Here is a 12,299-nt window from a genome sequence, read left to right as displayed (position 1 = left end):
CCAAGGAGAATCATAAAACAAACTTCCTAATGGTACCTCATGGTGCTGCATTTGGCCTAGATACATTGGATGGGCCCGCTAAACTCAGAAGTCATTTCAACAGTGCATGCAAATTCCAGAAGAGGTGCCTTAACCAGAGCCACCCAATTAAATATACAGATTAAAAAATCACCAATAAAAGGGATAAGACAAGGAAAGAGATTGCCACAAGCGTATTTCCTTGACTTATTTCCACACATATACAGCAGAGGCAGGTGAGAAGCTCTTGATTACAATACCAGGCTGCTGCAGAAGTGCACACACAGCTCTGCCACTGGCCCAAATACCTGCTCCTCACCTCCTATCTCACAGTCAAATCCTTTACAGTAGCCCTGTCCCAACAAGTCATTTCTGTTTGCATTCCTTTACATTTCTTTCTCCTTACAAAACGGAGAGCAGGCATGTTCTTCATTAATTGTTTTTTTGGTAAGGTTTCCTTTTAAAATGCAAAGTGGCCAGGATGACACAATCGAACAAAACAAAATTCCACATAGAGTTCCCTGCTGCTTAACTCTATCCTCTACCAGAGCAGGTCACACAGAGCTGCCTCTTCCTGGCTTGCACAGGCTGGTTGAATCTGTTTCTGTGATGATGACTACAGCGTAACTTGTAGTATTTAATACCTCATAACGTTGAGCTGTCAACTCTAACATTCAGCATCCTGTCCCAGAGAGAAGGGAGAAAAATGCACAGCAGGGAGAAAAATGCACAGCAAGAACAACTAGACTGTGACACAAAAGGAGACAAGGCAAAATCCTATTTGTAATACTAGTGAACAAGCAGAGCTGAGGTCTATGTACCACACTGGCATTTCTAACACTGTTGCCTACTCCTTGTTCCCCACTTTTTGTGTGTCTCAAAGCGGCCAAAAACACTGACAGGCAAACCGCAGTTGCCACAAATATAATGTATGAAAGTGTCTTCAGCAGCACAGAAATCCCATGGGTGTTTTATATAGCACCTGAGCTCTCAGACACATCCCAAACCACAGGGGAACACAGCGAAACTGCAATGGCAGTGTCTCAGCAAACTGGGGAAGAGCAATAACCCTGTGGGGTGGAAAATAAGATTTCCTGCCTTTTTTTTTTTTCTTTTCTTCTAAGTCAAGGGTTAATTCTGATGCTGACAACAGCTACTTAAAAAAAATTAGCTTCTTAGCTTTGATTTATAGTGTATTCAACAGCTTAGTGGAAAATAAATTAAATTTAATTCAGTATAGTAGGTACAATTAATTGGAGAAAAATAAAATAAAACCTGACTGGTAAATAACCATACTTCAGCTTTAAGAAAACAGTTAATTTTAGGACCCTTTAAATGCACAGAAATTAGCAAATGTTTCAGTATGCTAATTTTTTTTTAATTAAAAGATAGTTCTGCAGTAAAAGCTCTTTCATATGCACTACTGATTCTTCATCAAACGTTAAGTTTCCAACTTAACACCAGTATAGCCGGTGGCAGCCTGAAGGTTTACCATCTGCTGCCACCCAAAGTCACGGTGGCCACCTTCAGAACATATGCATCAAAGCCCGGAGATGAGAGACTGAAGGAATACTGCAGAAGTCAGCATACGGGGAAACACAAACCCAGAGGCAGGCAACAGGCGAGTCACCGGGAAAAGGGAACGTGGTGAACCACCAGTCACCCTGCAGAGCACCCAGCCAAGGTCACGGGGGACGCTCCTGGGAGAAATAAGGGCTGCTCCGAACGTGCTGCTCTCTTGCAGGCGGCTTTCGTACAAACGCAACCCTCCCACGCAGGGCCCTCGTTTGCCTTCCCCTCTCCCTCTTTCTTGTCTGTTTTTCCCCCCACCCACTACTTAACATTGCTGGGTTTCTAGACTCCACGCTTTCAGCATATGGCACAGAACACGTCTGTGCTGTTTTATTTACTTGAGAAAGGTTTAATACTAATCAAAACAAATATATCAAAACATGTTTGCTTACAAAAAATGTAGCTTTAAGATGACTAAAACAGGTTAGCAAAGAGCTCATGCTTAATCAAATAAAATGGAATATAAACTCTTACTGCAGTTCCAGGTACCTGAAGTGTTTTGAAGATATGCCACCATTGCAATACTCCTTTAGAACCAGTTCCATTTTCTCATTAAATTGCTGTTCTATGCTGAAAACACATCGTGTAATAAAGTCACCAGTAGGTCACTGTTGGTCCTTGACTCCTGATCAGACGCACTCCTATTACAGGGTAGACTTTCTAACAGAAAGTCTTACAAACTCAAAGAGGTATTGGCTGATCATGTATGATTTTTCCCTTGCATTTACGTCAGTGGTGGTGATGTACAACCAGGAGGGAGACAAGCTGCTCACCTGAGCCCAGGATGGGACTGGAAGAAAACCTTAGCAGGGCCTTGAGCACAACAGTTCGGGTAAAGAGGCAGAAGAGGGGATGGATCCCCCTGTGCTCCTCAGTTGCGCTGGCTGTCAAGGCTAGCAGGATTAAAAGATCTATTTAACACAGACTTATTCTTGCCAGTTTTCAGATTACACCATCTTGATTCTCCCTCGTCTCCCTCTGTCGTTATAAAAAAGAGATTACATTTGGCTAATACGTATGAAAAACGTGATTATTGCTTATCCTTGTAACCTGCGCAATATGAATTATCTTCAGTTTGCAATTATTCCTCCTTTCACACCATTATTGTAAGGAACTTATGGTTCGTGTACGCTATGACTTGCAGTAATAGCGTACTTAAAAGACAAACCCTGCAGCTTCAAATACTGCAAATACCAAAGGAAGCAGCAGACATTCAAATTCATGGTTTTAAGTAATTTTAGTTAGTTTGTAACAGAGAGAAAAGCCTCTGTTCTCAGAGTAAACTAAAGAAAAGACAATAAACAACAGACACTAAGCTAAGAGGTGTATCTGGTAGGTTATAATAGAGAACACAGGTTACAATATGAAATATCAGTCAGTATCACATACAGAGTATTTGCCTGGCATTGATTATGTTCTAAGCGACTTAGCAACATTTAAGAAGAAAACTATATCTGATTTTAGTTTAAAAGGAATTATCTCTATAAATCTTTTAATTCTGGAAGATGGAATATTTACATGTAGTTCAGCCTGTACTGGAAGATTCAATAATTTTATTTTTATTTCATAAAGGAAAGGGAAAAATCTGCACTATTTTACTCAGTTTTAAGACTGTTTTGGTCAGATGAAACAAAACATTCACTGAAGTTGTATGAAATTTCAGAAGAAAGAGAGAAACTGGGCTTTATAGAATCAAAATACTCAAATATACAAGATGGTATAAACGGAAAGAATTTAGGAAAACAGGCAGCAGGTGTTAGAGGTGCTTGAGGGTTGGGGAGAAGGGAATGAACACCTCTCATCTGGAAAACAGACTGGTTTGAAAGTCAACGAAGCTTCGTAATTTGGGACTTCGATCCTTACGCTGGCCTAAAGGTAATCCTGTGGCAGTATGGAAAGGGAAGCAGTAACCCAAGGAATCATTTCTGATGATGATTCCTGTCATTTGTTTGATCCTGTAGTCTTAGGAAATCACTTAGGAAACTGAAGGATTATCAAAGAACAAAAGAGGCTCTCAAAAGTTTCATCATTTTCATTAATTGCTACTACTATTACTCAATTTCAGCTTTTTAAACCATTTTTGCCACCACTGTTTTCCAGCATAATATGTTTGCATGTGAAAAAACAGCTAGCCAATTTAATTCTTAATAACATGTGCTCCTCTAGCCTCTCTTTCTGACCATCTTAGTGGAAACGAAGGTCTGAAACAAGCCATGCTCTTAAATACAGTCACCCTCTCTCCTCACTTCTCACATACACACAGCGGCTCATTCAAATCCGTGGGATGATCTAAAGGAGCCTGGCTGGCAGCGCGGACTCCAGAGCCAGGCGCAAGGAAACATGAGCTACGGTCAATTCCGTTTCATAATCACAACATTCTTTCAAGTCCCAACAAAACCAAATGCCTTACACCTGAGCTTGTTACAAACTAACAGGACATTGCTCCAGCAATGTTACATATTCTTGTACAGCACATGCATTCATTTAAAAAAGCCCACTTCGCCTACCCCTGACTAAACTCCATTAAAACTAACCACAACCCGTTTGAATTCAGTGGCAGGTCTGCAGATTGCACATGTGAACTCCACCTGGATCCCCCACATTTGTGCTTTTTTGCACTTTTGCTCGCCAAGGAGGTGAGCAGCAGTCACCCTTGTTAAATAACCCGTTACACCAATTTGGGTGCCACACACAGATATCGGGCCCACTCATCACAGCGCAACAGCATCAGAGCGACGACATCCCACGGTAGCACAACGGCACAAAAAGGACGCTGCAGTCAAGATCACCAACGCCGCTTCCAGTGCCCCACAAAAAAACGTTATTTACTTCTCAAATCCTCTTCAGCAACACCCTGAACAATTTCCCCGAGGCCCTGGTGAGAGCGTTTCGTTCGGTGCGGCGCCGGCTCAGCAACCAGCGCTGCGCCAACGCGGACAACGCGGCCTCACGGGGCACCCGCGGAGGGCATGGACAAGACATAAAAGGCCAGCGCCGGTCACAGAGGCACTTATGACTTAGCATGTGCAGCTTTCAAGATGAATGTTTAAACTGAATGAATCTAAATAACAGAGGGTTCTAAAGAATAAGAAATTGCTTTTGAAACAGCATCGTGAAAGGGATCCAGCAGCACCATAACAAAGTGGTTTCTTCAGGGCCCAGTTGGAGCTTCAAAGGAGAGATTCGCCTAGGGCAGAAACTCAGCATAGGATCTGCAACCTGGATTTTTAATTAGATAAATTTTGAAAGCAAATACCTTTGGCATTCCAAAAAGAAGTTCTACACGCTAAGGCCCAGGAACTGATAAAATAATTGATCATTCCTGGTTGGTGACAACCTGAGCTAAAATACTTAGATATTAGCCCACTTTCAGTGTGGTACCTCTGATGACGCCGAGAACGATGCTTGCCTATCAGTGACAGCTTAGAGCCCATGGCCCGTGTAGCACAAAGCCACGTTTTGGATTAGATTAAACCTCTGTTTTAAGAAACCTATCCCCAGATTGACTCTTCCCATAACAAACGTAAAAAATACCTACAAATACCATCTAGTTAACCTTTGGCACAATGAAGTGAGCAGACACAGCAGCAGCCAAGTGTAGGAAACCTGGTTTCCTCCAGCAAAGCATAGGTCTGCTGAGGTCTATTTTAAAATAGCTGGATTTAGACTACAGCTTTTTGCCTGAGAGAAGAAGAGTAAGAGGAGAGGCACTGATACGGGCTCTCTTCTACACAAAATCTTTAGGAATTTTATAAGGCTAAATTCTCTGTCTCGGAATTATCAGAGAAGGGTCAACACGATAAGTTATCCAGGTGACAAGGAAGATGGAAAAGCACAGAGAGGGAAAGATGGCACCTCTCCATGAATCAGGATAAAAATATGTAAGGTCTAAAAATTTTGCCTGCTATAAAACAGCTTGAAAAAGACAGACTTTCAAGGAACAACTAGAATTTCATCTGTGAAAAGTAAGTGCGTTCAAAGTACTTCAAGTGGCTTCAGAAGCAGAACAGAGAGCGGCGTTACGCCAAGGCGCCGCCAGCTGAACCCTCCACCCTGATGGCGTGGAGGTTTGCAGCTGCTTTCTCAGGCCAGCACTGGAGCAGGCAGGCACCGCTCCGGGCCTCCAGCAGCACGGGGACAACAGGTCTGCAAACCAACCACTGCCGCTTTCAGGCCGTTTATTTAGCCTGTTCTTGCACAGAGAAAGGCAGGAGGGCACTCAAAATGCCAACGGTTCCTTCCTACCCTCTCACTGATTTTCTGAGACAAATGAAGCTTCCTCAGAGTCAGATGATTATTCTGGGGCAAAATTCTGTGTAACTCGTTATCGGCTACAGACTTGTGCCCAAAAGCACCGTGTCTTCAGTGCTGGCCCTGGAAATCAGAATTCACTTCCAAGGACACACTATGCCACACGCTTCGCTCCAGTCAGAGTCCTTGCTTTAGAAACCTACACACCTATCTGTATTTCTCCATGATTTGAGCCTTAGGGTATACGCCAGTGCACAGAGAGGCAGAAAGCAATGCTGGTGGTGAGGAAGGAAGTGAGACTGGTTTAAATGAAAGGGAGAGGCATCATCTCGGCACACAGACACATATGCACCCTTTTCCTTCGTGCTTGCACGCATTTTGTGTACACATTATAAAACCACATAAAACATCCTCAGAACATTCTGGCTTGTACCAACTGAGATTAGCTTTTCATTTGTTTCACAACATTATGAACACTTAAAAACACATGATAAAAGCGAGCACTCTCGGAGTAAGACTAAACACAACAAGGAGTCTGGAAGCAGGTACGCAGAGTACAAAGACTCCTGAAAGAATATTGCTCCTTTTTAAACATTAACTCCAACCCCTAGGACACTGTTTACACATGAGCATACCAGCTGTCTGCACAGGGCTACGCTCTCCGAACGCTCCTTGGACACAAAGACCTTGTATTTCTATCCCCACCAGAATCCTGATTCTTCCCAGCTCCACATGGAGCCCTGGATACACCTCCAGCCCTGGATACACCTCCACCTGGATACACCTGGGGAGCTCCAGCCCTGGATACACCTTTCCAGCACCTGGGACACTCGCTAGCACTGTGCTAGGAGAAATCCAGGAGATCTGGCAGCTCCAAGGACTCCAAAAGCTCCATTCTGATCAAGGCCCTTCCCAGTCGCTGCTCGTCCTTTTTGTGCAAGGACAGAACACAGCAGCACAGGCCGCCGGTCCGTGTTCGTCTGCAACAGTTGTGCAGGCTCAGGCCACTCCACAAAGGCCATGCCTACTGCACCTAGCGAGCGGCTCCTAACCCAGCAGACAGGAGTTCTTTCAATCCTAGCTCCTTGAGAAATATCCAGAGGAAACACTGGCTAAATTCTGTATTTGCAAAAGAGGGAAGAAGATGCAAGGAACATCAATTCAGAGCTGAGAAATCGTTATGTGCTATGGAAACAACCATAATAGTTAACAGCCTTCTAAGGAGAAGTTATCAGCTTATGCACATAATTACATAAAGAAATGGGCAAAGAAAAACAAAAAACACTCCCACAGCCAGGTGCAGCCTAACAGGAAAAAAAAAAAAAAAAAAAGAAGAAGGAAAATTCAGAATTAAGAGGCCAGCTGCAGTTTTTCTGAGGCAAGCTACACAGGAGCCAGTTGACCTGACACCAGCTATGCTCAGCCCAGGAACAACATAAGGAATTGTCAAAAAACACACGGAAAACAGCACAGCAAAAAAGGAAATGAGTCTTTACAGTCTGTGTAAGACACTGCCACATGGCAGCATAATGCATCATCTTAAAAGTACTCGGGAAGGTGATAATTAGCATTATCAAACCAATGCATCAATTCTTCTGGTCTCTTAATTAGGCTTGCAAAAAAAAATCCGTATGGTCCTTTACTGTTTACACAGGAATATTACCCTGGGATTCTGGTAGACATTATTTGCATGAGTCAAAAATAAGCTTTCCTTTACTGTTGGATCTCTGTCTTGGCTCCAGATTTCAGTCAAGGAGAACAAACAGTCCTCCCTCCCCCATTTCAAGTGATAGTTCAAAAGTAGGATTTTTTTTACCCTTCTACCTTTCAAAAATCCACCAGTTTATTCAACTGAAAACAGAGCAGCTCGTCCTTACCCCAGCACTGTAACCATGACTTCATTTTCAAAAAACAGGCCTCCTCATATTGAATGCCACCAAACATGTACCTTATCCTTTAGCTCAAATATATTTTGCATGACCTTACATGAATTGCTTAGATAAAAGCCTTTTTTCTTCTACTTTTGTTATTTTAAAGTGCAGATGCATTTGAGTCATTTTCCCCTTTTGTTTCATATCCTTAAGATCCACAGCTTCAAAGACAAAATGTCAGCATGCAGTCGATTTATGACTGAACTCTTGAAGAGATACTGAAGAATTACCTTGTCAATCACCCCAAGGACTCTGAAGGCCTTCAGTTCCTCGGCAGGGCTCCTTAGGTTCCAAGAGGGCCTTGAACTTAGTGATCCTGGAGGCTAATGGAAGATATCAAAGATTATACATCAATCAGGGTGGTACTTGAAGGAAGACTGCCTGCTGAAGCAAATGCCAGGCCGAAGGAAACTAAATTTATCATAAATCAGAGAGAGTGAAGATGAAAGGAGAAGTTTCTGTTTGTCCTTAGTGGAGAAAAAAAAAAGCAACTTGCAAGTAAATAAAATCAAGATAACACTGAAAAGAAAAACTTAAAAAAGAAAAAATAATTAGTTTATACACTTGCTATGGTTAATGAAACTTGGCAATCAATTGCTGAATTCTCACCCCATCCCAATAATCAATGAAAGCCTTATAGGTATTCTGGATACAAGATAATTCAGAGATCACTGAAGAGGGAAAAAAGAACAAATTAGAACCTTTTTAAGTTAGAAGAACATAAAATACAGAATTATAAACAAGGCTACCTTGTTCTCTAGTGAGCTCTAGGAAAATCTTTCTAATAAAAAGGTGTGCAACATAAATGAATCTCAAAACTGCCTTAGAAAAAGACAGCAGTGCATTATTATTCTAGAAATTAAGCCATGAAGACTATTCCAGTAGTGAATAGGCATTAATTTTTATCTATGTTGTGTTTTCTAATTTTTCAGGATAAACTCAGAGCTTGCATGTCAGGGGAGTGAACGATATTTCACCTGCATGACTTCTGAGACAAACGTGTGCCTCTTATGCATCACACACAACTCTGGCACTTTAACAAATGTCTTCAGAAATTTCCAGTGGCAAACCGAGAGAATTCTTTAGATCCTTCTCCAAAATTTCAGCAGGCAGCTTCTACCAAAAACACAGACCTGAATCTCTTCCTCACAAATACGATAACTTCATTTGCAAAGGCGTCGAATGCCAAACTCTTTTTAAACGTAAACCGGCCACACCAAGCCCACTTCTCTTGCACAATGTTAAAAAAAGAAGGTGAAACTCCTTGATTCTTAGGTTTCTGAAAGGCAAAAACTGGTTAACTGATTTTTCAGCATCCTGAGGCAACAATTGGCAAATATCACACGAAAGAAACTCACTGCTAGCAGTTATGTTTGGAATGCATCAGGAAAAAAAAAAATAATAAATTACCTTACAATCAGAAATTCTCAGGAAAAAATAAGCATCCCAAACTGAATACTCCATTGGTTCACCTTTCCCCTCCAACATTTTTACTGTGCTCTCCTCAATGCTCACAACACCTTCCTGAATACTCCCCACCCCTGATCCCATTCTATCTTGCCATTCCACCATCTTCTCTTCCCTCAAATTCTTTCCTAAAATCAATTTTTACTTTAGCTTTGTCAGCAAAGTTCAACAAAAAGGTCAAAAACACATGTTCAAGAAGCATGGAGAAAAGGGTGCTTTTCTTTTGTTTTCACCTACTGGACACTGTTTTTCAAAGAGTTTATTATTTATCTTCATTTATCTGTCCAGGTCTTATACCTTATCATCTGGGTTTTGTTACTAAATGATGCAGAACAGGAACACAGACATCCGTTAAAAGAAAAGATATCCATATGAAGGGGAAAAATATATATATATATATATTCATGAAGCTATTACTCCAGATCTAATTTAGGTTCCACATTCTATCAAAGTATCAGAGGGTCAAAGGGAGGTTCTTTTGTTGGGCTGTATTTTGTTTTAACTGCGCGTGATTTATCTGCAATAACAAAGTATTTGCTTTGAAACAGAGAGTCATGCACAGTTTACTCATGACAAGACTTCAAAAGTATTCAAAGGTATATATTTAACAAAAGATTTTTTCCAAATCCTCTAAACCACTATAAAAGATTTCCACTTCTATCTGCATGCTATTATTTTTATAACCATTATAACATCTATATCGTTAAGATCTTCTCTTATTCGTAACATTTCAACCAAGAGCTAATTTAATAAATCCATACACAAGTTGTCTAATAATGCTAAAGAGTCGGAATTTTTCTCCCATGTCTGAAAAGCTTGAAATAAAACTACCTATATTTGAGCCCTTCTCTAAAATATTAGCAGTGACGGCACAGTCAGCAATACTGTGTACAGACTGCTTTTTCATGTACTATTCTACATAGTCACTTCTTACCAAAAGCAATTATCATATCCACATCTCCACAACCCCCACAGCATCTCTGTTTTTACCAGTCTTGGATTATTCTACATTCTCTACAGTATTTTGGTTTCATGGTTACAGTCAGGCAAGTTTATCACATTAGCCTCATCTAAGGCAAGAGCACCCCTGTCCCTAACCTGAAGCTGGGACACAGCTGGGAATCTGGAATCAGAGTCAGGTAGGGATGCAGCATGTGGTCTGGGAATCCTTGAGACAGAATTTCTATTTTGCATTGAATTCACGTCTCATAGGACAAATAGCAGTACATTTTCTTTAAGGTTTATGTAATTGTAATGCACACTTAATGAGAATTTTAGGAAACACATTTCATGAAAACTGCAAGGGGTTAAGACTGTGCTTTTGCTGCTTGGAAGCAGACTTGCATTACTAACCAGCTTTGAATATTGAAAATAATTGTCATTTTGAAAGACAACAGCTTTTATAAAGGTGCAAAATGAGGCGATTTTGAATATAAAAAATTAGGCATAATTACAACCAGAAATAGTTTGAAAGAGTGAATAAGTGTATTATAAAAATGTTAAGAAAGTTAAGAAAGCAGCTATAGCCCGTATGTGTGCAGGGCTCTGCAGCTGGCAGATATGCAAGACTGCAGCCTTCCGACGGTCCATCCCATGCAATTCAAGGCTGCAGCAGCAAGTTCCCACTCAGGTTTGAGAGGCTGCTCTTCATGAAGAGTTACGGGAGAAAATACAGCTCGAGCAGCTGCAAAATGGCTTGCCAGCGCCGCGACGCAGTGTTCTCAAGGGTTTGCATTAAAGAAGGCCCTCGAGGCTGCCATGCCACAGGAGGAGGAGGAGGAGGAGGAGGGCAGCGTTTGCAGCAGCTTGTTTTTCCAAAAGGAGCGCATCTCTGTGTACCATCTCCAGACGCCCCCACATCCCCTTCTCCTACAGGTCACGGCAAAGCTTTTCTCACTGTTTACGAGACCCTGTCAAGTGAGTTCCCAGTTCACGGTCAGGCACGGCTGCGTCAGTTCCCTGTGCTGCTTCTCAGCCCTAAGAAAACCTCCCTCATCCTTAAGCCCTCTGTCCACAACCTTTTTTTAACCGTGCCAGGAGTTTTCCAAACACATGCTCTAGTGCTTCTCTCTCCACCGCGCAGGCTTGCTGGCAGAAAGGCGGTTGCTAAGGATGCTAGGCTTGAGGGCCATGCTGTTAGCTTTTTGCTGAAGGCAAGAAAAGTAAGGAACTATCACTGTTCTTTGTTTGGTTTCCATGGCATCAAAGATGATTTCTGCCTCTCAGTTCTGAAAGGGCAGGCCTACGCCTCTAGGGAGATCGTAAGCCCTTCTCTGGTCTTCCAAGCCGCCAGGGCCTGGCATGTCTGGCCACAGGCTCTGAGATAACCCGCTTTGCTTTCCTGTCGCCTGGTCTTCAAGTGACAAGCAGGTGGCTTCGGGTATGTTTACCAGGCACAGATTTCTGAGGCTGCTTCATCTGGCTCAGCACAGGGCTGGCACACAGAGCTTTTGGGAGCCCTGCGAGGCCGAGGGGTGCAGGACAGCAGTTGAATCTGCACTTGTGAGCTTACCTCTATCCGAGGTGGATTTTCTCCAATGTGGCTGACCAGAAAGAAAGAAAATGCACTGATCCAAGTGGCATTTTACAGTTACTTAAACGCACATGCACATACGTACCCTGGCCAAGCACTCACATTTGAACAAAAAATGGTATAATTCAACAGGAGCTACCATAGGAGGAGATGCTAGGGGCAACAGAACGGTCTTGCCTCAACATGACCAATGGCATGTAAATGGCAGCTAGAAACTGCCCCATCCCCAATGCAAAGTGAAGGTGCAAAGATGCACACACACTAACCTTTAACCCTCCAGACTTATTTCTTTGGGAGGATCACACACAAAATATCTGTATGATTCCACTAGTGAATATTCTCCCAAAATCACTTTGTGTAGATGCAGGTCATTTCAGCACTCTTAGCTTTGTCTGCATAGGCTGGCATAATTCTCACAAACTTCAAGGTAAATTATCTTCAGGAACAAAAAGGATAAACAGTCATTAAAGTACAACAATTTAGGTCAATTCTCGGCAGTGATTCCTGTCACTATGCTTGCAATAAGT

General features: G+C 42.1%; 1 protein-coding gene across 2 annotated transcripts in view; it reads right to left on the bottom strand.

Moving 5' to 3' along the window:
- Window positions 1–12,299, bottom strand: part of RPS6KC1 (ribosomal protein S6 kinase C1) — an 81,243-nt gene that overhangs the window by 33,222 nt on the left and 35,722 nt on the right. For both annotated transcript variants that reach the window (XM_088532005.1, XM_088532011.1), the window contains one exon: window positions 8,003–8,095. In XM_088532005.1, the coding sequence (XP_088388131.1) occupies window positions 8,003–8,095 (93 nt within the window). The remainder of the gene's footprint in view (window positions 1–8,002; window positions 8,096–12,299) is intronic.

This window comes from Tinamus guttatus, unplaced genomic scaffold (genome assembly GCF_059628265.1).
Source record: "Tinamus guttatus ecotype Peru unplaced genomic scaffold, ASM5962826v1 Tinamus_guttatus_pri_ptg000033l, whole genome shotgun sequence".
In the NCBI taxonomy this organism is placed as follows: domain Eukaryota; kingdom Metazoa; phylum Chordata; class Aves; order Tinamiformes; family Tinamidae; genus Tinamus; species Tinamus guttatus.
Note: the sequence above shows the minus strand (reverse complement) of the source record. Positions and strands in the feature narration are given on the sequence as shown.